General features: G+C 42.7%; 1 protein-coding gene across 2 annotated transcripts in view; it reads left to right on the top strand.

Annotated features, from left to right (window-relative positions):
- CCDC15 (coiled-coil domain containing 15) overlaps positions 1 to 23941 on the top strand; it is a 44433-nt gene extending 20492 nt beyond the window's left edge. The window contains exons 6-9 of one of the 2 annotated variants that reach the window (XM_072156608.1): positions 14626 to 14729; positions 15930 to 16094; positions 16919 to 17067; positions 22001 to 23941. In XM_072156608.1, the coding sequence (XP_072012709.1) occupies positions 14626 to 14729; positions 15930 to 16094; positions 16919 to 17067; positions 22001 to 22116 (534 nt within the window). In that variant the 3' untranslated portion in view covers positions 22117 to 23941. The remainder of the gene's footprint in view (positions 1 to 14625; positions 14730 to 15929; positions 16095 to 16918; positions 17068 to 22000) is intronic. The other variant, XM_072156607.1, reaches the window with a different exon arrangement.
- Positions 23942 to 26615: the final 2674 nt, after the last annotated feature.

Here is a 26615-nt window from a genome sequence, read left to right as displayed (position 1 = left end):
ATTGTGTGGAATGCCCACCTCGATGCCATTCTCGAGAAAGCCGCCGACAAGAAGATGGGATTTCCAGAAAATCGACCTGACACCAAAAAGAAATTTTTTCGTGGCCCTAAGGACCAAAGGGAGAGCTACAGAGGAAAGGGCAAACAAGGCCGCTGGAGCTATCCCAAGGGAGGCAGAGGTCGTGGCTTCTTGTTCTCCTCAAATAGTGACCCATCAAAAAGGTTTGGTGGAAGACTCACTTTTATGCTTCTCAGTGGGAGAAGATAACATCAAATCTCTGGGCAAGAGTCATTGTAAAAAATGGATACAGAATAGAATTCTCCCGTCTCCCCCCCCCCCCCCCAAAGATACTTCAATCCATCACCATCACCTCCTTCTACACAGGTCACCATCTGGCAGGAGGCCCAGAACCTGCTACAACTGGGGGCCATCCTGAGAGTTTTGGTCAATCAAGAAGAACAAGGGTTCTACTCCCCTCTGTTTACAGTGGAGAAACCCAACGGAACGAACCGCCTCATGATAATTTTGGAAGGATTAAACCGCTTCATAATATACAGATGCTTCAAGATGGAGTCTGTAAGATCTGCTATACCCTTCATCCACCGGAACTCCTTTATGTGCACCATAGACCTAAAGGACGCTTATTATCACGTTCCTATCCACCCTTCCTCTCAGAAATATTTAAGATTCTCTGTTCTTTCCTTAGAAGGGGAAACTCTCCACTTTCAATTTTGTGCACTACCCTTCGGAATCTCTTCCGCTCCCAGGGTATTCTCCAAACTGATGATAGAGGTGGTTGCTTTCTTAAGAGATCAGAACTGTGTCTGTCGTTCCCTACTTAGACGACTTCCTAATTATAGCCAGTACCAGTTTAGACCTAGTCAGGTCTCGGGATTTCACAATTTCTACACTCACAAGTTTGGGGTGGATCCTCAACTTTCAAAAGTCAAATCTTTCCCCTCTTACCCAGATAAAATTCTTGGGAGTAATCTTAGATTCATGTTGTCAAATCTCTTCTCTTCTCCAGGACAAGAAGGACAATATCAGACACCTCATACTATCATTCAGGAAGAAGCCAAGCATCTCAATCTGGACAGCTATGAAGATCTTAAGACAGATGACAGCCAGTATCCAAGCGGTATCATGGTGCCAAAACCATTCCAAAACCATTCCAGGAATTTAGTTTCTTTAGAGGGTGCAGTTCCGTGGCAGATGGATGCTATCAGTGGACGTTAAGGCTCTGGACTATTAGATTAGTTTTATTATTTTTCACCTTTTATTGTTTTGGTAGTTTAATGTAGGGACTCGCAGGAGATGGTGTTGTTTCTGTACAACAAAATAAAAAGGAGTCAAAGGAGTTAACCAAGACCTCATCAATTGGTGTTGTAAAATAAAAATATTTTTTTTCATTAACGCTTGTATCTTGTGGGCAAACAAAAATAATCCCTCATTTTACACCCCCATAACCAACAATAAACACAAGTTTTGGCAGCATACATGTATACTTGCTACTTGGTTGCACTATGCCACGGGCTGCACAGACTGCTGTGGTTACAACACTTGATATATCAGACTTTCCGGATTTATATATTTGAATAGTGACAGGCTGATTGGCTGAAAGGGGAATGTCTTACAATAATCACAGCACTCTGTACAGCCTGTTGTATTGAAACGCCACATAGCATGTATGCAAGGGTAGAAAACAGTCTTTAGATTTGTTGTTTAATGTAGGTATATGTCATGTTTTTAATGTGAATCAAAGAACACAGTAAGCAAATTTCCCCTTCATCACGACGGCACCACCAGAGAGATAGGGATCCGCCCTCCAAGGACAGGAAACCTGAGCATAAAAAGAGGCTCCTCCTACTCCACCTCAGTTTTGGTTTCCTGTCCTTGGAAGGAGACCTGAGCACGCCATGATGAAGGTGTCCCTGCGGTGTCTCACTTACCCTTCTCCATGAAAGGAGTGTGGGACGCCGGCAGTTCTATCCTCCGGTGTGGGGATGAGGTTGTGCCGTTTTTTCCTCCCTCCGGCTGTGCAGGACCGCGGTCTGAACGGAGCTGATAGGAACCTGCGGCTGCCGGCAACGGGGGTGAGTGATTAAGCGCGCACCGGAAGTGACGCATAGTCACTTCCGGTTTCAGCTACGAGCGCCCGAAGTGGCGCTCGGAACAAACAGTAAAGCGCGCCGCATGTCTTCAAGAGCGGTGAGGCGCACAATTTTTAGTCAATCAAAAGGAAAGCGTGTTCTTTTTGTGTTTCATCATCTTTTGATATTTTTTCTCGCCGCTGGCAGCCTGACCAGGAAGTAGGTCAGAGGCCACGCCTACTTGGCGGGAGGTTTAAATAGGATAAGTGGAAACTGCTGAGTGCTGGTTACAAGTCAGTAGTGCAGCATGGCAGACAAACGTGATCTTGCAGATACACCCAGGACTCCAGCCCCGGTAACTATACTGCAGGGCGGTGAGTGTTTTTTACTTCTTTGTGCTGATCTTATAACAGGTGTTATTGTTTGTCTATCTTAGGGAGAAGAGGGGCCTAAAAAGGCTACCCGTAAGACGCACCATAGAGAGTGTAAAATTTGCGCCCATAAACTCCCTTCCAGTTATGAAAAAGCCACCTGTAACACCTGTATTGGCAAAATCGTAACTGAGGAATCTGCCGTTTGGATGGAATCATTAAGGAGCGTGGTTAGAGAGGAAGTCCAAAAGGCCAGAGAGTTGTCAAACCCACCCCCACTCACTCAGGATCAGCCAGGCACCTCCGCGGTATATGTTGCAGAAGGGTCAGGGTCGGAGGAAGAAGGTGTAGCCTCAGTCAGCGATTCAGGTTCCCTGGCCTCTGAAGTAGAACATGCAGGGCGTCCTCTGTTTAATATTGACGACTCGGATCGTCTTCTTAAATTGGTCAGGATGACTATGGACATTGAGGACAAGAAGCAACCTAAATCCGTTCAGGATATTATGTTCGAAGGGCTTAAAGAAAGACATAAATTATCTTTTCCCCTTCATGAGACAGTGTCATCCCTAATACAGAAGGAATGGGAGAAGCCAGATAGGAAATCGTATATTCCTAGATCAGTGAAGAGGAAGTATCCCTTTGACTCAGAGGTATCCAATACATGGGGCTCTGCTCCTAAAGTGGATGCGTCTGTAGCAAAGGTCAGTCGCAGGTCTTCTCTCCCGTTTGAAGATTTAGGTTCCCTAAGAGATCCTATGGATAAGAAAATTGAAAGTTTTCATAAAAGATCTTGGGATTCGGCTACCTCGGCTTTTAAGCCTAATATTGCAGCCGCTTGTGTTTCCCGTTCTATGATGTTTTGGTTAGATCAGCTAGAAACAGATATTCAAAATAAGGTGCCAAGGGATGCTTTAGCCTTGTCAATTTCTAATGTGCAGAAGGGGGCCGCCTTTTTAGCAGATGCCTCTGTCGATGCCCTTAGACTTACTGCTCGGTCATCGGCATTGTCCAATTCTGCTAGGAGAGCCCTCTGGCTAAAAAATTGGCCAGGGGATATAGGGTCGAGGAACAGACTATGTGGAATCCCTTGTGACGGAAAATTGTTATTCGGGAAGGTGTTAGAGGAATTATTGGAGAATGCAGGGAGTAGGGTAAAATCTTTTCCCTCTACCCAGGGTAGTTCCTTTCGTCCCTTTCGGAGGCCGAGATCTCAAAGAAGGGGGACAGAAAGGAATCAGAATTTCAGACCCTTTCAAAAAAACAGAGGACTCCTGTTCAATCAGCCCAGAGACCCAAAGCGTCAGAGACCAAATGCTTTATGACGCCAGGCTCCCCGTAGGGGGAAGACTAGCCCACTTTTTCGAAGCCTGGTCGGAGATATCAGGCAGCAAGTGGGTGCTTCAGACAGTTCAAAAGGGCGTCAAGATGGATTTTCTATCTCTTCCTCCCTCTCGATAAGCCATCACGTATCCCGCTTCCAGAGAAAACAGAGAAGCGATGTTTACAGAAGTCCGGACCCTGATCCAGAAAAAGGTACTGTGTCAAGTTCCGCTTGCCGAACAGGGCCAGGGATTTTATTCAAATCTGTTTCTGGTAAAGAAACCGGGGGGTTCATTAAGAGTCATTTTAAATCTAAAGCCCCTAAACAGATTCCTGATGGTCCCAAAATTCAAGATGGAAACCCTGAAATCAGCGGTAAACCTGTTGTTCCCCGGTTGTTTCATGGCCTCAATAGATCTAGCCGATGCGTATTACCACATCCCCATACATCAGGACTTTCAGAAATACTTAAGGGTGGCTATTCAGGTAGACTCGGAGGTTCATCATTATCAATACAGAGCACTACCATTCGGGATTGCTATTGCCCCAAGAATCTTTACGAAAATAGTGTCAGAAATGGCAGCCCACATACGAGAAACACAGGGGTTGTTCATTCCATATCTGGACGATTTCCTACTAGTAGGGTCATCAAGTCAGGAAGTACAAACTCAACTATCCAGGGTTCTTCAGATATTAAAGAAATTAGGGTGGCTCATAAACAAAGAAAAATCATCTATGGTTCCCACAACAAGAAAGCTCTTTTTAGGGACATGGTTAGATTCACAGAGACAGAGGACTTTTCTTCCAGTAGAAAAGGTAGAGAAGATAAGACTGCTAGTGCTAGAGGTAAAACAAAATCCCCTGATTTCCTTAAGAAAGGGTATGTCTCTTCTAGGTCTCTTTCAGCCGCCATCCCTGCTGTTCCTTGGGCTCAGTTCCACTCAAGGAGTCTACAGAATTTTCTTCTACAGAAGTGGGACAGGGATCAGGCCTCCTTAGAAGTAAAAATTCTCCTCCCCCAAAGAATCTTAAACTCCCTAGATTGGTGGTTAAACGTAACAAATCTAGAGGTTGGTCTTCCCTGGAACCCCAGTCAGGACAGGTTAATCACTACGGATGCCAGTCCGTGGGGGCGGGGGGCCCACATGGAGAATCAGTATTTTCAAGGCATTTGGGAGGTGACAGAAAGGGACCTGTCATCAAGCAAAAAAGAACTATTAGCAGTCTTAAAAGCCCTGACGCAAGCACTTCCTCTGTTACAGGGACATGGGGTGGCCGTGATGTCAGACAACACTACTACCATTGCCTATATCAACAGACAGGGCGGCACAAGAAGTTCAGGCCTCATGCTCATAGCCACTCAGATCCTAACCCTGGCAGAGACCTTTTTTACATCTCTAAAAGGAATTCACATAAGAGGTGTAGAAAATGTTTCGGCAGATTTTTTAAGTCGAGAGACCCTATATCAAGGGGAATGGGAGCTGAATCAGTCAGTATTCCAAAAGATAGTCAGGCTCTGGGGGATGCCTCTGATAGATCTTTTCGCCACAAGGAAAAATCGCAAGGTAGAAAGATTTTTTTCCCTCAACAGAGCAGACCTTCCCTTAGCTGTGGACGCCTTTTCTCAAAAGTGGGACAGTCCTCTTCTTTATGCCTTCCCCCCCCATGATCCTCCTGCCCAGGATTATCAGAAAGATAAGACAGGACAGGGCAAAAGTAATTTTGATAGCTCCCTTTTGGCCTCGTCGGGCATGGTTCTCAAGTCTAAGGGAGCTGTCAGTAGCCGATCCCTGGGTGCTTCCGGAATCCAGGAAATTATTGTCGCAGGGCCCGATCCTCCATCCAGAGATAAAAGCTCTGCATCTGACGGCATGGCTATTGAGAGGATGATCCTCCAAAAGCAAGGTTTGTCTCGTGAGGTGATTTCCACTCTACAGAAGAGTAGGAAACCAGTTACATATAGGATCTATCATAGGATCTGGAAGGCTTACTTTTCCTTCTCTGGTCAGGACCCAGAGCGGTTGGCTCAGCCTAATGTTAGTAAGATTCTTGAGTTCCTGCAGAAAGGATTAGAGAAGGGTCTCAAGCCGGCTACTCTTAAGGTTCAGGTGTCAGCTCTAGGAGCCTTATTTGATCAGGAGTTAGCCAAACATCCCTGGATTTCAAGATTTATTAGGGCAGCAGGTAGAATTCGGCCCACAATTAGGAGTAAGTTGCCTCCCTGGGATTTGTCTATGGTCCTCAAGGCTTTGTCAGGCCCTCCCTTTGAGCCATTAGATAATATTTCTATTAAGCTTCTCACTTTTAAGACGGTTTTTCTTACAGCCATTACCTCAGCCAGAAGGGTAGGCGAAATGGCAGCTCTGTCCTATAAACAGCCATATTGTAGAGTCTTGGTTGACAGGGTTATCCTTAGACCAGACCCAGGGTTCCTGCCTAAGGTAGTTTCTGATTTCCATAGATCTCAAGACATCATCCTTCCATCATTCTGTAGTAATCCTAAGACAGAGAAAGAGAGTGCTTTTCATTGTCTTGATGTTAGACGGAGTATTGTACAGTATTTGGATGCCACTTCTAGGTGGAGGAAATCAGATAGTTTGTTCATTTTCTTTTCAGGAAAGAATAAGGGGAATAAAGCATCTTCCACAGCCATCGCTAGATGGATTAAAGTGACTATTCAGATGGCCTATGAGATTGCGGAAATTCCTGTTCCGGTCGGCATCCGTGCCCATTCAACTAGATCATTAGCTACATCATGGGCCGAGTGTAGGGATGCTACGCTGGAACAGATCTGCCAGGCGGCCACTTGGTCTACCCCGCACACTTTCCTAAAACACTATAGGGTGGATGTGATGGGTTCTTCCTCTCTTTCATTTGGAAGAAAAGTCTTATCCTCTGTTATCCCCCCCTAATTGTTTGTATTTTCTCTGCAATTCTCTCTGGTGGTGCCGTCGTGATGAAGGGGAAAACAATGAATTACTCTTACCGGTAATGTTGTTTCCTCAAGTCACGACGGCACCTGGTATTCCCACCCGGGTGTTACTTTTTTATGTGGTTTGATTCACGGGTGTCGCAAAAAAAAAAAAAAAAAAGAGACATGAAGAAGATATATATATATATATGCCGGATGAATATGTGTATATGTTTTGTCTACTAACTAAACGGCTCTTCCAAGAAATTCTCTGTAACCTAACTGAGGTGGAGTAGGAGGAGCCTCTTTTTATGCTCAGGTTTCCTGTCCTTGGAGGGCGGATCCCTATCTCTCTGGTGGTGCCGTCGTGACTTGAGGAAACAACATTACCGGTAAGAGTAATTCATTGTTTTCTTGGTAACACCTGACAGGTGGAGGAGGAGGGCTGAGAGGGATTTAGCCTGCTCCTGATTTTTGTCCAGAAAGACGCCTACTAGTTTTTTTTGGCTGGTGGTGCCTCTCTGGAAAATTTGCAGCAATGCAAAAATTGCTGCTTTACAACTTCCCCTATCTTCAGTAGGGACACACTGCAGTTTGGGCACCATTGCCCGGATGTATGTGTCTTCAGCAGTGTCTTCTCGTCTTTGCTTCAGCTGCTGCAGAACCTCCACTAGAGCCGCATTTGCGAGGGTATGGGCTGCTTGCAGCCTGCGGCGCCTAAGAAGGACAGGGGTAGGTGGTGCTGCAGGTGGTGGAGGTGGTTGAGGTGAAGTAGCTTCTGTGGGCAAATCGCCTTCGGATTCTTCAGCCTGGTGTTCGAGTTCTTCAGGTGAAGAGACCTGCGCTGCCACTCCAATATCTGCTGTTAAGTTATCTGATATTCTGTGGGAAGACCAATTTAATTTAGCAATTAACGTTCATATTCAATGGATTCCCGTCCACCATGCAGAATGAATGCTGCCGGAAGATGCCATTCTGCGTTTTGGAGACGCCTCTAGACAAAAAGGACATGTTCAACATGTTGCAAGATTAATAAATACTTGCTCTCCCACATCCATCACTGTGTCCAAAAAGCGTAGACAATTGGTATACAGATGGGGCCTTTTTGTAACCCTCCCGCTGCTACTTTTTAGCTTCAAACTTTTTTCCCTTTTATACTGATCTTTAGCAGAGACCGAGCGCTTGGATACCTTTGGACACCGAAATACAAGTGAAAATAGGCCATGCTCTATATTTTACGACGGCCAGCATACGGTACGGTATGGGCTTAACAACAGCAATATAAATGATTGGACGTATTTTCCATAGAAATCAATGTGGCCGTAATGTAACCCGTAAAAAAAAAAAAAGTTTCGGTATGGTACGGATACAGCCGTTTTTATACGTGTTTGTGAATGTAGCCTTATTTGCATGGGTGAAACCTGTATATTCAATAAACATAGCAGATTTTTTTTTTTTCCCGCTATCTACACATGGGTCCTTAGGCTACATCATTGTGAATGCTCTTGTACAAACCTTACCAACACAATGTCGGGTTGACGGAGGTCCCCGAGTGCAGAGGGAATCTCGGTAGAGAATTATTGGAGACTTGCACTACCTGTCTCGTACCCTTATAAATTTCTCAGGCTAATACCTGTGTTTGTATGGGACAATAGCGTTTACAAGTTTTTTCCACTGTGAGCACCATTGAATGGTCCTTCCTTGCTGTAAAGTCTCTTAAAAGAAATCCATCACTGCTTCCATACTTGTGATAACTTACGATAACTGAGCCAGAATTGCATGGGGTGCATTACCAGTGCCCCTCAGCTCTGGCTGCACTGTAACGAACTTCAGGACGTGGGCTGCAACTAACTGACAGGCCATATGTGAATTTTTAGTGCGGGTTTAGCACCACTGATCTAGGCTTTTAGTTGAGATTAATGTGGCTGCACTTTATGTATGTGCTCAGTAGCAAATTCTTCTGCTCAAGATAAGAGGAATAAGGCACTGGAAAGTTATTCCCCCATTTATCTCAGCACTGCAGGAGTGTCCCGGAAAACTGGACCATGAATTCAGAATTGTGGATCATGTGAGTGGAGTTGAAGTAGAGAAAACTGTCAGAATTTTGGCTTACTGACACCAAAGCCCTGTCTACTAAGTGCAACGCTGGCAGAGGCAGAAGAACGGTTAGAAGTCTTGTGGGGTTGTGTAACGGAAGGTCGTCTCTTACATCGATCATCTTATATGGACTTGGGTTTTTAATCTGATGTTAAATTAAAGTGAAGTTTTAATTCTACCCTGGTTCCTCATCAGTGGCAACTAGATACCATAATTTTTTTTTTTTATCATTGAATGTAGAAAACATGATCCAGGCACTGTGGCTGTGGTAATCTTATATTTGTTATCCAATGCCTCCTTTCATCTAAATTTTACTTTTGAAATTATGCTAATGAATGTCTTGTCACAGTCAAGGTTTTATCTTGAGTCAAACTAAGTTGAGCAGTGGTAATAGTGAAAATGTGTTTCTGAAGTATTTTCCGAAGTTCCTGTGAAGTTTGCCCAGTATATACATTTGGGCATAAATCACATGCTTGGACAATACATCAACTGTAGGTCTGAGAGGATATCTTTCATCTGTAACTGGGTCCACAAAGGTCTCTGCATGCATGAATTGGCAGATATTACAGTTGCCACAAGCAAAGGAGGCCTTCAATCTGTGTCCACCCGTTGTAGATACTGGTGGACGAACAAAGTAACTCCTCATGTGCAGATCCTTTTTAAATTCTGAGCGCTCCTCGTTATCATGGATGTCCTCAACGTAATGTAATTTGTTAATTTTGGTTCACTCAGCAGAATATTCCAATTTTTCCGAAGTAATGCATATATATCAGACCACTGATTATTCTAGAACGTGATTAATTTAACCTTGTTCTCTGGGGGCGTGGCTTCGGTTTTATTATCTCGGAGAGCCGTCAGCGATTACGCAATACATGCGATGCTGCCGGCTTCTGCTACAGGTCTCCGCAGACAGGGGGGGTGTCGGCCGGCCCCCTAATGAATTAGGCTGACTGCCCCGGCACAAGATAGGAGAATCCGACCTCTTATTTAGTACAAAGGCTTTAAAGCAATTTAACACAAATAAATTTAAAAAATAAACTGTCTGGGGAGAAAGGGGCGGGGGCACATTTTGTGGGGGTCATTTTCGGGGTCACAGGTCCTCTTTAAGGTCCTCACCGTTGTATCTGAGATCTGTGGGACCAAAGTTGACAGGATTGTCATTCAGTTCTCTGGCAAGGCTCTGAACAGGAATGTTTACAATTTGTCACAGTATTACAACAAAATTGTCAATAAGCCAAAACCAGTTCAGTACATGGTTACAGAATAGACTAGTGGGGCCCTCCTACTCCTCCTCCCACCAACCCAAAAATAGGTTGGTGTAAGAAGGAGCACAGCACGCCCCCATCGCAGTCCCGGAAACCTGTCTGTAAAATGTCATATTGAACACAAAGAAATTGTGTCAAAGTATGAAATCAAGGAGTTCCAAAATGAGTCCAAAAAGTAACTGCCCCCATACCAACATCATGGTCGATGTTGGTGTAAAGGGACTCGACATCCATGGTTACCAGGAGCGTACCTATTGGAATGCTGATGGTCTCCAACTGTTCCATCAAATGCATCGAATCACGTAAGTATGACTCTAGCTGAAGTATATGTGGCTGCAAGAAAAAAAATCAAGGAAAGTACAAGCTTTTTCACAGATACCACTAATACCTGACACTATGGGTCTTCCGGGCGGGATTCACTATTGATTTGTGTACCTTGGGCATCATGTAGAAAGGAGGTGTAACAGGATCAGTTGTCAGAGATTTCATTTCTTGTCTAGAGATAATACCATGTGAAAAGGACACATCAAGAAGATGATCCATTTTTCTTTTAAAAACATCTGTCTCATCCACTGGTAATACAGAATAAAAATGTCTATTCATGAGTTGCTGTTTAGCCTTTACCACTATCTAGAACCTTTACCACCCTGTACTGTTCAACCTTCCATAAAACCACATTCCCTCCTTGATAATCAAGGATTTGTTGATTTGTAATGCTTGATTTTGTTCTCATGAGAGGTTGTTTGCTTTGTTTCTATCCAAGGGAAGATCTTTAATATTCCTAAAAGGTGATATGAAAAAAGTATTAATGGCTGGGCAAATACTCAAGGGAGTCGATTGTGAGGGCAGACGACTGGGAAACCTGCAATTCATACCAATTGGTTCCTCATTTTCATGTATCAACCCATCAGGTTTCTGAAGACTCCTCAATCCTGATCTTGCACAGTGTCCAACAATGATCGTTGATGGTACAAAATCTTAAATGTGAGCCTACAAAACCTATATAATAAATCCTTGGTCAACTCATATTTATCCAGCTTGTAAATGGGAGAAAACGTCAAACCCTTTTGTAATCCAGATCTCTCAGCTCGGTCAAAACATGATCCGTGAGATTCATAATTTGCAGTTGGTGAGCAGTTTGTTGTGGTGTCGGACCAGTAGTTATATTCTGTGGGGTCTGCGATAACTGCGTATCTTCCTTGTAGGAGGGTTTGACTGATCTCGGTGTTTGGGGCCCTTTTTTGAATATTGGAGCCGTCTTGACCTGTATGTTGGTCTCTGATATCCGATGACAAACAATCACTAGAGGCTGATTCCGCCGGTCCTGACATGGTACCCAATCCTGATCTGCTCCTAAAGGGTAAACGTCTATTACCTGTATATTGCCACTTATATCCTCACTTGCATGCAAAAACCTCTCTATCCCTGTTTAATTTAGTCTTTTTACCATCCATGATCGCTTTTTCATATTTATCTATTGTGTCTTTCAATTTCATCTGAAATGCAGATAAAGAGCTGCTATCACGTTTATTCAGTTGACCTTCCAATGTCTTTAATCTGGGTTTTAACCTTTTTTAACATGATTGACCCAATCATGTTACAATATAACATTTTTAATCAATATAACCGAACATTGGCCAAGAATTTTTGTTTAAGCTCATCATCCAATTCACATGATGAAAAGATCTGAACCCTGAGACCTCCTCGGCCAAATAACCTTATTTCAAATATTCCTGTAAACTTCTGATAATCAAAAATCGGTGGTTCGTATTTGGTGGAATATCAAGGAGTTCATCAAAAATCACCATTACTAGACTCCTCCGCTGTAGCAGAAAGACAGAAACACAGAGGTTATTGGCTATTCCACATAGGCTGTCTCTGACTTCCATATAAATATTTGCATGCAGGCATGTCTCGGAGGACTCCTGAGGGAGCCACTATACGTGGTGGAACGCGTGGGGCCGTCTGTTCTTTTGTGCGGTTTTAATTGTTTTTAGAGATGTGCTTTAACCTCTTAACGCTCAGCGTCCGATATATCGGACGCTGAGCTCAGTGACTTAGCGCTCAGCGTCCGATATATCGGACGCTGAGCTGATGCCGGTTTGGCTCAAGATCTGAGCCGAACCGGCATCGGGAAACACGGGGTGCCGGCTGTGACTGATAGCCGGCACCCCAGTGTAACACCCGCGATCGGAGTTGACTCCGATCGCGGGTGCTTAACCCGTTAAATGCCGCGGTCAGCGCGACCGCGGCATCTAACATGTATCTGGGGGGTCTTTCCCCCACGATCGGCCCCCCCGAACCGTTTTCGGGGTGCGCCGATCGTTGCTATAGTAACTCTGGGGTCCGATCTGGACCCCAGAGTTACCTGCAAGAATTGCCAGTAAGATGGCGTCTGTGACGTCATCTTACTGGCACAGTGCCAGCCTATGCAAGTGTATAGGCTGACACTGATAATACTCTGCAATACATGAGTATTGCAGAATATTATCATGAAGAAGCAATCAGAAGATTGCTTGTTCATGTCCCATGGTATAAAAGTGAAAAAGTAAAAAAAAAAATGTTATTCAATAAAAAAATAAAGTAATAAATCACTAAAAATGCCCCAAACCCCCAAAACATATAAAGAGACATATAACTAAAAAAAAGGTCTAAATCATAACACAAACCCCACATATATAGTATCACCGCGTCCGTAACAACCCGTAGAATAAAAGTAAATCATTATTGAACCCCCACGATAAACGCCGTAAAAAAAAACTGCTATAAACCTTCCAAAAATTATGATTTTTAGCTATTCAATCCCACAAAAAATGCTATAAAATGCGATCAAAAAACCATGTGTACTCCGACATGATACTGGTGCAAAGTACAACATGTCCCGCAAAAAACAAGCCATCAACCAGCTCCGTAGCCAAAAAAGTAACAATGTTATGCCACTTGGAAGACGGCAATACATAAATGATAGATTTTTCCCCACATTAGGGTTTTGTTTGACAAATTTAGTAAAACGTAAGAAAATATATTCAAGTCTGGTATCCCCGTAATCGTATCAACCCATAGAATAAAGCTAACATGATTATTAGTCTATACGGTGAACACCAAAAAAAAAAGAGTAAAAAATCCAGTACATAATTGATGCTTTTCTACTCCTGCCCTCAAAAAAAGTTCCTAAATTTTCAACAATAGGTGATACCAACCCCAAAATGGTAACAATGGAAAAAGCATCTCATCCCGCAAAAAAAATGGCATCACATGGCCCCAATAACGCAAAAGCGAAAATTTTATAGCCTTCAAAAGGGGCCAATGAGGAAACTAAAATCCTGGCAGCTGCAGGGCGCTCCTTCCCTTCTGCGTCTCGCTGTGCCCCCATAACACAAGTAACGGCCACATGTGGGGGGTCTTTGTACTCAGGAGAAATTGCAGAACAAATTGTATGGTGGGTTTTCTCTTTTTATATTTTGGAAATGTGTAAATTTTAGTGCTAAATGAACGTATAAGGGAACAATTTGACCATTCTAAATTTCACCTCCATTTTGATTCAATTACTATGAAGATCTCAAGGGGTTAACAATCTTTGTAAATGCTGTTTCTGATGGCTTGAGGGGTGCAGATTTGAAAATGGGTTGGTTATATAGGGGGTTTTGATGCTAAATATGTAAAATTTCATTCCAAACTGTATTTATCCCCAAAATAGTCAATTCTGAAAATCCGGAAAAGCGATATTCTTTTTGTAAGCCGCGTGACATCAAAATAAATTATCCAGACATATCAAAAATTATGAAAATGTAAAGTAGACAAATGGGAAATGTTATTCAGCAACTTATTTAGGTGGTAAATCTATCTGCCTGGAAACGCAATGATTTTGAATTTCGAAAATGGCAAATTTTTCAAAAAATGTATCATATTTTCTTTTTTTTTTGTAAATAAACGCAAAACTTATCAGCCAAAATTTACCACTAAAATGAAGTACAACATGTGGGGAAAAAACAATCTCCGAATCGTTTTGATAAGTAACAGTGTTCAAAAGTTATAACCATATAAAGCGACGCAGGTCAGAATCCAAAAAATCGGGCTGAGCCTTAACCTGCAAAATGGCTGCGTCCTTAAGGGGTTAATAAAATGTTGATTGATTACATTCTTTATCAGCTTTGTTGTGACTTGTGGGACGATTTTTGCACACCAGGCTGCAATATTCAACTTAAAAAGTTATCAAAGCTGTCTGTGATGAAACGTTATAATTTAACCTATGGTTTAACCTTGTTCCCATCACAACCCAAAATTTTCTAAATCCAATTGTCACTGGGGCAATCTCCGCTCAGTCAGCTCCATATAGATGAATGAAGCAGAACAGACATGCGGGGGTCATCTGCTTTATTCATCTCTGGGATCTGTGGGGGATCTATCGGACCCCTCGGGTTCTTCTGATCTGTGGGGGTCTCATCGCTGAGACCTCAACCGATCAGCAAGTTTGGCCCTATCCCGGGGATACAGTTTAAATTTAGCTGACAACAAATAGTTTTTGTTTTGTTTTGTTTCATGTCAATGACCTCTTGACAATCATTTCCTAGAGGCAAAACCAATACCTCATGTACAGAAGACTTTTTATGGACATAGAACGGGAACAGGTGAAAGAAAACCGGAGGCAGAAGGAGCACGAGAGGAAGATCTACAAGTAAGGATCTTGGTGACAATAGTGATAACCAGTGACCTCTAAGAGCAGCCGCTGCACTTTACTCCATTAGTGGTGCTGCAGACATTCTAGGTGTAGCTTGTTCCAGGTCTTATTCTATATTATCCTTCCTAAGCGTGGCTCCTACACCTTCCTGGGGAATTTCTGTGCTCACGGTTGTAATCTTTAAACCCATTCCCTGTCAAGGAAGAATCTTGTAAGTTCTGCAGTGAGGCAGCTGGGTAACCAAGGACACCTAATACATGATGGCTTCTAACGGCCATATTTTTGTTTCTATGACACCTAGAACCGAAATTCTGGTGCTGCAATTAATACACTGTATTAGAAGCGCCACTCCACTGCAGATGTATACTGTAACTAAGATCTCCATTTCAAAATGGTACCAGAACTGTTGTTCTCAGTGATGACGATCCTAAGGTGTGGGAGTCTAATGTATCCATAATATAGGACCAATATAGGGTCCTTCATGGAGTGGAAGAGGTTGAGCAAATGATGGTAAGAAAAGTGAGCAGGGGGCAGTGAGGAATTCAGGCAAAATAGAAGTACTCACAAAGTGCGGGGATATAGGGAACTAGCATGGAGCGCGCTACCATATCCTGTCACAGTGGAGAGAGTCCCTGGTACACCCTACTAGCGCCAACTCGGGACTCCTGTCCTTACTGACTGTCCTGTCCCAAATGGGCACAATTTCCCTAAAGTTCAAATGTTCCACGATAGAGATAAGTGTGTCCCGAGAGATGCCAAAAACTGTCAGCAGATAATTTGCAAGTCACTTAATCCTGCATACACTAGGAGACGGTCCAAAGTCAGCATGTGGCAGTGGCCGCTCAAAGTACACGTCCTAGTGATGTCAGAAAATGTCAAGGCATGGCACAAACATGACACCAGAGTACCACATGTAATGCAGGGGTGCCATTTTCTCTCGTTGCCATCTGTATGTTTGTGCCATACTTTGGCATTTTCTGACAAACAGTATTTCCATATGGGAAATCTGATCAGCTGTCAACAACTGTCAGCACATTTCTAACTATGGAAATTGTCCTAAATTGAAGCTGACCACTGTATTTGCAGCTCTATAAATAAAAATGACTATGGTGGCTAAGGCCTAACCTCATATGTTTTATTATTTCTATTTATTATGTTTTCATATTGGTTTCTCACTGCAATAATTTCTGCCCACAGAATTAAGAGGGAACGGGAAGCGGAACGTCTCATGGAGGAACAACGACTGCGCACATCTGCTTTTTCCACTAGTCAGAGACCTTCATGTGAGATGGCGGAAACTCTGAAAGAGAAAACCACAGAAGAACAGAGGGAGAAGGCTCAGAAAACCAAACAATCCAACCGGTAAGATTAAAGCTACAATCCAGTCCTTGCTGGGTTGTTTATAGTAAACATCCAGCATAGTTACCCGTTTAGTCAGTGCCTACCCCGTTTACTTGTTGGGTTGGGTTATGGACATTTGGCACATGGTTTATAGACACAATACAAACCAATAATAGTCATTATCTGGGATTTCAGTAGTAACCAGCAATTAAACCCTGCTGAGAACTTGGGTCAAATCTAATACACATGAAACATGATTCTGGTGTCATAAAGAATCTCATCTTTCGGATCCCGCTATGCTTGTGGTTCTGTTAACTACCAAACTGGAGGTTCAAGCCGTTAAAGAAATGGACAAGAAGGGGATCTTTATGTTTATGATGTGTATGCACCACAATACCGTTCACCTAAAGGAGCATTCCATTGCGCATTTGCACTGGCCCTACGTTTATGTCAGAACTATTGTGGTGCACGCCTGCTAAACTCCTGCTAAGTACACCAGAAAAAAAACGGCATGCTCAATTTATGCTTGTTTTGCGTGAGCAGGGTACGCCAGATTAATGAAGACCGTGCGCACATAAGTGAGGCAAAGTGCCCCTCATATTCATTAGACTTCACAGGAATGCAGGAAATGTCATATTCAACCTCATGAGTCTGCTAGTAGTTTTAATATAGTAAAATTTGGGTCCCTTTTTTACTTTGGGTCCCTAATTTTTATTTTTATTTTTACTTATACAGCAGCTTTTAGTAACAGTTCGTTATTTTTTTCTTTTTCAAAACTGGTGTTTTTGTGTATGTTGATGCATCCTCTTATTATTATTATTATTATTTATTTTATATTTTTTTAGATACGTAGAAGCTTTACGAGCCCAGATGAAAGATAAGATGTTATTGCATAACATAGAGTTACCACCTCTGTGCTGCTGTGGCTTGGACTTCTGGGACTCCCACCCGGACACCTGTGCAAATAACTGCATTTTTTACAAAAACCCTAAAGGTACAGCATGTGAAGGTTGTGGATATTTATGGATATCAAGGAATTTTGAAACAAAGGTGTATATGTAATGTTTACTGAATTACAAGAGCTTAAAGGAAATCTGCCATCAAAATCCATCATGATGACACTTACTCATAGATCCAGGAACACTGACTGCGTAATCTTCTTCTTATATTTGTTATCCATGGCTTCCTTCTTTCTAAAATAAACTGAATAATTGGTGGATGTTTCCAGAGTCCCTCAGTGATGTATTGTCCCTTGTTGTAAGAATGAGCAATGCAGCTCCCCCTCCGACCCCCCAGCAGGGGAAGGGCGGCATGTTCTGCTCATTGTAACACCCTGTGACACTGCATCACTGAGGGGCTCTGGTGGGTTTTTTTTTTTTTTTTTTAGACCGTCAGTGATGCAGTGTCACAGGCTGTTACAATAAGCAGAACAGAATAATTAGCATAAATATTAAAGTTTATTTCAGATGGATAAAAAAAAGATTACCAGTGTCACGGTGTCGGGATCTATGAGTAAGTGTTCCTGCTTTATTCACGCTTGAATTTAATGGTAGATTTCCTTTAATAGAAAGAGCTTATTGATATTATTGACTAGAATGGGTCATCAAAATCTGATAGAGGCAAACTATCTAGACACCCAACAATGGTGCACAACCTTTTTCAGTCCAAGTGCCGCATTTCCATACCGCTACCCTTCAGGGGGCCGCACTTTAAACCAAAACCCTAGATGCTACAAAAACCAAAGTACAGTGAAAATGCCCCCCAGAAAGTGTTAGTGCATAATACAATAAGTAACACAGACCCTAGAGCAGACTTGCAGAAACAAGACCATAATAGTGATGGAAATTATCTTAACCCATGCAGCAGGTACATACTGGCCCCTCTGTACAAGAATATAACTACTATAATACTGCCCCCAATGTACAGTAATATAACTACTATAATGGAGGGGAAAAAATGGATGTCATCGGCAACAGGCAAATGGAGTAAAAAAATATGTCTTTATTTTCAATACATGATTAAAAAGTGATCACTGGGGAGAGAAAAAGGTTACGCGTTTCGGACCAGGGAATAGAGGTCCTTATTCATACCTATGTTTCATCTGGTGTGAGCTTGCTTTTATGGAGAGGAGGAAACACGTCAGAGTGAGGGAACCTCCCTCCAGCAAAGCTCAGACGGCAGGAGAACCCAATTAACAATATAAGGCATAGAGACAGAAAGAGAGAACAACAACAAGTAAAATAATCAAAAGAATAATAATACAAAAGGTGAACAACAGATATCAGGGCAGGGAAAGGTTAATAGATGTAAAGTAAATCACTTTTGAAGTTTAGACCTGCCGGATGGCGAGTATTAAGTGAAAGAATCCATTTGGCTTCTTTCATGTGAAGATCTTTAACCCTATCACCTCCCCTTTTATTCAAAGGTACATGGTCGATGGCCGTGACTTTTAAGCTGGACATGTTGCCAGAGTGTTGGTCACGAAAATGTTTGGATAAACCAGTAATATTGCGTGTGCTGGATAAGGTGCGAGGATTTGCTCCAGTGATATGTTCCGATAACCGGTCTTTTAATATTCTGCAAGTGCATCCAACATATTGTAAGGTGCATGTTGTGCATTCTGCTAGGTAAATTATGAAAGTGCTTTCACAATTCATATGTCTGAAAATTTTAAATTGTTTACCATTGGCAGTGGAAGCAAAAGAAGAGGTTTTGGACATGAACTTACAGATGTTACATCTGGTTCCCCCACAGCAAAAGCTGCCTTTATAGCTTAACCAAGTAGGAGTAGTAAGCGAATTTGTAAATGTATTAGGTGCTAACATGGTAGCTAGAGTGGGGGCCCGGCGGGACACGCACATGATGCCATCAGAGAGAATTTTTTTTAGGGAAGGGTCGGTTTCAAGTATGGGTAAATGTTTATTTACAATGGCAGAAATTTGGGTATATTGGGATGAAAACATGGTACTGAAAATGGGTTTAGAAATTGTGGATTTTTTAGTAGTTTTGGGGAGGAGGTAATGGGCACGAGGGTGTGTGTCAACAATGCGTTTTGCACGATCACAGCATGTTTGAGTATATCCTCTGTTTTTGAGGCGCTTGGTAAGAACAGAGCATTCAGTTTTATACACAGTGTCAGTGGATGAAGAGCGCTTGACACGAATATACTCACCAATGGGTAAGTTACGAGTGGTGTGACGGGGATGGCAACTTTCCGCTCTGAGAGTGGTGTTACCACTAGTAGGTTTGCGAAAAAGACTGGTGTGAATGGTATTGTGTTGGGCATCCCCAGTAAGGGAAATATCCAGAAAAGAAATAGAAGTGCCACCATATTCAAAAGTAAATTTTAAATTCAAATCATTGAGGTTAATGTAGTGGATAAAATCAACGACTGTCTCCCGGCGCGAAGACCACACCAGGAGGCAGTCGTCGATATACCTCCCGTACCATTTAATGTTATGGATGAAAGGATTAGAATGATGAAACAAATATTTTTCTTCCCAAAAAGCCATATATAGATTGGCGAGAGAGGGGGAGAAACGAGCCCCCATAGGGCATCCAGAAGTCTGTAAATAAAAATGATTGTCAAACAAGAAATAGTTATTGCACAACAAAAAAGAAAGTACTGATATGATAAATTCTTGAAGGTCCTTGGCATAAGAGGTGTATTTTTCTAGATGATATGCAATAGCAATAGATGCTAAATGGTGGGGTATACAGGTGTAGAGAGCAGTAACATCACAGGATACCCAAGAGTCAGAATTAGTCCAGGATGTTAGATTAACAGCTGCAAGGAGGGCTTTTGTGTCTTGAATGTAGCCGGGAAGTCTGGCAACCAGGGGTTGAAGAAGATTGTCAAGCCAGTGACCAAGTCTTTCCAAAAGTGAATTGCTGCAAGAGACTATGGGACGAAAAGGCGGAGGAAAGCCAGGTTTATGGGTTTTGGGAAGTAGGTAAAAATTCGGGCAAATGAAAGTGTCAGGAATAAGGTATTCCGCAGTACGTTTGTTAATAAAGCCCAAAAGAACAGCATCTGAAATGAGCTTTGACAATTTTTCCTTGATGAGATGTGTAGGATCGGAGCCAAGTAAACGATAGATACTGTTATCATTCAGCATATTGAGTGCCTGTTGTCGATACAATTCTTTGTCAAGAATAGTAATGTTCCCGCCCTTGTCAGATGGACGAATAATAATATAAGGATTGTGCTTCAGGGTTTGAATAGCACGATAGTGTTGTTGGGTTAAATTGGGTTGAGCAGATGAAGTTTTTTCGTGTAAAGATTGTAAATCTCGTTCTACTGCTTCTTGATATAAGTCCATAGCAGAGGTGCGGGAATGCACTGGGTAAAAGGAAGGATTTTGAACAGTAACGAAATCCGAGGTATCTGTGATGGATGAAACGGTGGATGCTTCATGATGAGAAGAATATTGTAGATCAATGAGGTTCAATAAGGAAAGTTGTTCTTGAAAAGGCAAAGATAGTTCAAAATCGTTATTGCCATATTCATTCAATATGTTGAAAGGGGTGGGCTCCGAATGAGGAGAATCAATGGTAGAAAAAAAGTGTCGTTTAACAGTTAGTAGACGAATAAACTTATTGACATCGCAGATGGTGGAAAATAAATTCATATTTGTAGTGGGAGAAAAACCCAAACCTTTGGCTAGTATTTCCAATTGGTGAATGGTGAGGTGGCAGGCAGAAAGGTTGACAACACTTGATGTGTCAGTTATTTTATGGTTGAAGTTTTCAAAGTTTGTCGAGTTGTATATTGAGTTGGATTTTCTGTGTTTCTTGCCCGCTCGCCTCGTTTTTTTGTACTGATGTTTTTTGGAGGTATATTGGAAGGTGTGTTTGGAAACGCAAGAGGTGGGTCGTTTTTTGATGCTGTGGATGTAGATGCTGGTAAATTAGAATTTGAAGTATCGCAGTCATCTGAATCGTAATCAGTTGAAGAAAAAGCCACCTTGCTGGACGAACGGGACCTGGGTCCCCGATGGCGTAAAATGGAGCGTGGTCTCGCGCGTTCGCGTGTGTAAACCTTGTCCTGTGCATAGTCTAGGGTGTCACGATTAAACTTAGATTTTTTCGTTTCCATGATTTGAGATTCTTGGGTGGAAAGATTCTGTTGTATTTTGGATAGGGTTTCTTCATATAAAGTATTGGAAAACTCTTGTTTAAGTTGGTTGGATAGCGTGTCAATGTTAAGTTGAGTTTCAACTAGAGTTTTTCGTTCCTGTTGAATGAGGAGATCCATTAGTTGCAGAGAGCAATCAGATAGAACCTGGTTCCATTTGGTCGTAAAATCTTGGTCATAAGGAGTGGTTGGGTATTTACGGATTCGGAGTCCTCGAGGGATCATTCGTTTGTCTAGATAATTTTGAAGTGTGGTAGAATCCCACCACAAGCGTAATCTTGTAGTCATGGCTTTCTCAAGTTCTTTGGTGAGATTCTTAATAGAAGTTTCAGTGTTGACCGAACTGGGATCAGAAGAGAAAATAGATATGACATTGTTTTTCCCCTCCATTTTCCATTGGCCCCCGGGACCGGACCGGGTCTTGCATCGTTGCACGGCACTACCTCCACTATTAGCTGCGGATCAGGTGAGCTGACACCCGAGCCTCCCCGGCTCTTTCTCCATAACTACTATAATACTACCCCCCACCAGGCCTTGTCTCTCTATGGTAGCCCCCCTCAATGTCTGCAACCCCCTTTCCACACAGTAAACCACCCCAGGTCTCACAAAGCAAGTCGTCAAGCATAAAAAGTAAGCATAAAGTAACCCTAGAGTCATCAAGTAACCCTAAGTAGGCATAAAAGACAAGCTCTTCATATGTAATATTGATTAGATGAAATGATCTTAAATCTCCTTTTTTCTTAATTTTTCTTTTTGTATAAAACCACATTTTTGTATTTTTTGTTTGCAGCATACACTCGAGCCCTACAGTCTGTACTCCTGTCACGTGAAATGTGGGATGGATCGACCGGCTCCAGATTCTCTGTCTGTAATATCAGTTTTGCAGAACCACGAGCCATAAGATAATACATGGGTTACTGCTCGATACAAGACTGAGGTTTACAAGCGGCTTGGTTATTGGGGGTGGATAATGAGATGGCAATATTGTGTCCAGGGTTATTGTGAAGGGGGAGGGGGGGGGGCATTTACCTGTGCCAGGTATCTGTTATTCTATTACAAAATGGACATCATTGGGGACAATTATCAGGGCTTCTGTGCCAGAAAACTGGTGTAGAAACTCTGAAATAATTGCAGGTGCTAGTCAAGGGGGCGTGGCTGGGGAAATGGGAGGGGCGTTACTGTGCCTGCACACCCCCTGCAGCCTGTGAACTTTCACAAGCACAGCATGTTGCACAGATTTCTATGCCAGCGAGGACCTGGTGTAAACACACACAATGTGCAGCTGCCCCGTCGGATACGTCAGGAGGCCTAAAGGGTACATCCACATGCAGTATGCCCGCCGTGTGCTGGAGAGGAGGAGGAGGTGACCCCTCCTCCCTCCATAGAGAATAGCGGGACACGGCCGCACACACACCGAAAGATAGAGCATGCTCTATCATTTTGCAATGTGCGGCCCGGATTGGTTCCACACATGTGTGACACCGTATCTGCACCGTGCTGCTATTGCTGTCTATGGGGACATACATGCGAATGAGCCCTAAGGCTACATTCACACACATGTATGGGGGACGTGTATATACGGCCGATATACGCCCCCCCCCCCCCCCATACACTTCTATGGGCTCACGGCACCGTAAGGGAGCGGTAGTACCGCACTGTAGCCCGGGAAAAGATAGGACATGTCCTATCTTTTCCCGTGATACGGCGCCGTGCGCCATAAGTTCCTGTGGAGAGGGGCGGGGGTGAGCTGCGCTCCTCCTCCTCTCCCTGCATGCTGCAGTGTGCCCGCTGTGCTACGGTACGGCGGGCAACGGCAGTGTGCATGTAGCCTAAACCTAATGATGTATCCGCAGGGGCAGAGATTTCATCATGCACACAAGAAATCTCCGCCTTTGAGTAATGGCGTTGGCTTAGATTCCTTACTGGAGGATATGGAGTTGAATATGTGTGATGCATATAATTTGTTTAAACAGTTTTGAGCTTTTTGATAAATAATTTCCTGCAGGGAATAGCCTGTAAAATTGCAGTGTGTTGTGTGACATGTAATCCCTATTGCTGTGTATGTCTGGCAGAGCATTTAATGCATATTATTCGATTTTTATGTGTACAAAGTTACTATTAACTATTTTAAGAATTTCTGTTTCCTTTTTCAGTTTTACATCGTTTTCTGTACATGGGGTACATGTACCTTTATTTTGGCTTGGCTTTTTCTTCTATTTTTGCGACTTTCTATGGTGCATGTGCACTTTTGCACCTTTTTTTTTTTTTTTCCTGCCCAAGACAACCTCCTTTCAAAGTTTACAATCTCTAGCTTTCTGCAGGGTTCCCTAAATTGTCAACTGAAGACAGTTGTTAATGTTGAAACTTTTGGCAAAAAGTAGCTAAATAGCCCCAGAAAATTACAAATCTACATCTGCTCTTGGCAAGCTTAGGGTGATGTCACACATAGCATTTTTAGGCCATTTTTGGGCCGTTTTTAGTTAGTGCTTTTCAGATCGTAAAAAAACTGCAGGAGTTAAAAAACGCATCAGTTTTTTTGAAAACGCATCAGTTTTTGTCCAGTTTTCCAAATTTGCACAATTAAAACCGGGCAAAACGCATGCGTTTTCAAAAACTACATGCGGATTTTAAGAACGGATGCGTTTTTTAACGCATGCTTTTTTACGATCTGAAAACGCACTAACTAAAAACGGCCCAAAAATTCCATGTGTGACATCACCCTTAGGTTGCGGTCACACGTACCGCTAGGCATCCGTTCATAACGCGACCCTAGCGCACAGGGGGCGGTCCTCGGCCCGTAAGCACTTGCGTTTCCAGAGAAACGCATGTGATCGGTTTATCAATCGCACACGTTGCCCTGGAAACGCATGTGCGTTTGGGCCGAGGACCTCCCCCTGTGCGCTAGCGTCGCATTATGACGGACACCTAGCGGTATGTGTAATTGTGGCCTTAGGAAAGCCCTGCTCCATTCAGTATTATAGGAGCGTCAGAAATTGATGAGCACAGCACTCGACTAGCTCTGCTACTCTCATAGATGGTGAATGAGAGTGATGGTGAGAAGTGCTCAGCAATTCTTACACTCCCATAATATTAAACACTTCTTTATCCTGCTTCTCCACCCATTAGTGAGAACAGGGCCCCTTTCCCTGGATCTGTGGGGGTCCCAGCAGTCAGAGCCTCTCCAATCAGATAATTCATTACTTTCAAACTTGGTACAGCCCATTTAACCTCAGTCCAATAAATCGTGTACATATATTTGTTACTGTGTATTTATTTATACAGTTATGTGTATTTTTTGTATTATTTCCTGCTGCTAAAAGGGATCAGGATTTAGATTTGAGGTTTCCAAATTACCAAAGGACTTTGTATTTTTAATGTAAAATAAATGATTTATGCAGTGTCTTTCCTTTCATTGTCTTGTGTTTTGTTTCTGTGGACTATATAGGTGTAGCAAGCTAAAGTACACCCTATTGGAATTCTATGATTTTACATATTGGATCATAATTAAAAAAAAAAAAGTTAAGATATATTAAAGTTCCTTATATTCACCTGAATATAAGATTGATAGTAGTTCTATCAATCTTATCAGACCTCTGCTGCCAACTTATGGGGCCTGTTTACAGGTGGCATTTGCGCTGTGTTTTAGTTGTACAGGCGGTCCCCTGCTTAAGGACACCCGACTTACAGACAACCCATAGTTACAGACAAACCCTTCTGACCTCTGGTGAAGCTTTCTGAATGCTTTACTATAGTCCCAGATTGCAATAATGATCTGTAAGGAGTCTGTAATGAAGCTTTATTGATAATCCTTGGTCCCATTAAAGTAAAACATGTTTAAACTCCAATTGTCACTGCGGCCAAAATTTTTTTTGTCTGGATCTACAATTATAAAATATACAGTTTCGACTTACATACAAATTCAACTTAAGAACAAACCTTCGGACCCAATCTTGTATGTAACCCGGGGACTGCCTGTATTTCCAAATGCCACACACTGACTTCTTATGCGATCACCAATTGAAGTAAGACTGAGGTTGCATTGCGTTACTAAATGTGATGGTGTTGTGATGGAAACGCAATCTTACTACAATATGTGATCGCAGGAGATGTCTGTGCATTGCATTTGAAAGTGCAACAAACCCAATGCAAACTCCATGTGTGAACCTGGCCTAACTGCTCAGCTCACTGCTCAAATCTATTGCCCTCCGCTTCTACGTTCGTCACAGGAGGGCAATATATTCTCTATTTTGGACAATGCATTAACGCATGCGTTTTGTTGATGCATGCGTTAACATTGCGTTAACACATCTAAATAGTAATGTAATTGGGCAAATCACCTCTCCTCAGCTGTTGTAATGCGTTTTAAAACGTAATGAAAACGCAACCAAAGCGCAACGTGTGAACGCGACCTTATGGGTGATGTCAGACGTGTCTGCATTTGTAAACATAGACAAAGCTGCACCCACCGGGGCGAGCCGCAGCCCGATCGCATTCCATAGAAAAGCCGGCGATCGGGAACGAGCCGCCGGTGTTTTGCGTTAAATTAACGCAAAACACCGGCAGCTTGTTTCCGATCGCGTTGTCGTTTCTATGGAAACGCCTGCGACAAAGTGTTACGTGTGGCACCAGCCTAAGGGTAATGCCACACATGGCGTTTTTGAGCACTCCGTTAAACGCATGCATTTTTTGAAAAGGCGTGCGTTTTTGTCCGTTTTTTTTATTGCGCAAATTCAGAAAAACTGTCAAAAACGGATGCGTTTTTTAACAGGTGTTTTTTAACGGATTGCTTAAAAACTGACCAAAAACTGTTTCAAAACGCCATATATGACATCACCCCAAGTTAGAGATGAGCGGTGTAGAGACACACAAAGTCCATCTTTTAAATTTCTGCAGAATTGATTAATTTAGATGTGAATAAATAAAAAAAAGTGACTTGTTTGTGCTGCTCACAGCTTTTGGTCGTAACCAATTGGAGCTACCCTTATTTATTTTTGGGTAGCTCACTTGGTGAGCTGTATCCGCTTTTTCTTATAATTATTTTTGCTTCCGGTGATCAGATGATTAGAGGGGTACGGGGAAAGAAAAATTTAAAGAAAAAAAGTTTTTCATTTTTTTTAAACTTTTTTTTTTTTTGGTAAATCATTAAGGGCGCTGTCACACGTTGCGTTTGCAAACGCAGACGCAGACCAAACCGCGCCCACCGGGGCGGTCCGCGGTCCAATCGCATCGGCGTTTCTCTATGTTTCTATGGAAATCGCCGATGCGATCGGACCGCGGACCGCCCCAGTGGGCGTGGTTTGGTCTGCGTCTGCAAACGCAACGTGGGACAGCGCCCTAAAGTCCACTAAATGCTCCATATAGTATAAACTCACCCCAAAGCATTTGTGATTACACCCATTCTGGTT

Source organism: Engystomops pustulosus, chromosome 6, assembly GCF_040894005.1.
Source record: "Engystomops pustulosus chromosome 6, aEngPut4.maternal, whole genome shotgun sequence".
Taxonomy (NCBI): domain Eukaryota; kingdom Metazoa; phylum Chordata; class Amphibia; order Anura; family Leptodactylidae; genus Engystomops; species Engystomops pustulosus.
Note: the sequence above shows the minus strand (reverse complement) of the source record. Positions and strands in the feature narration are given on the sequence as shown.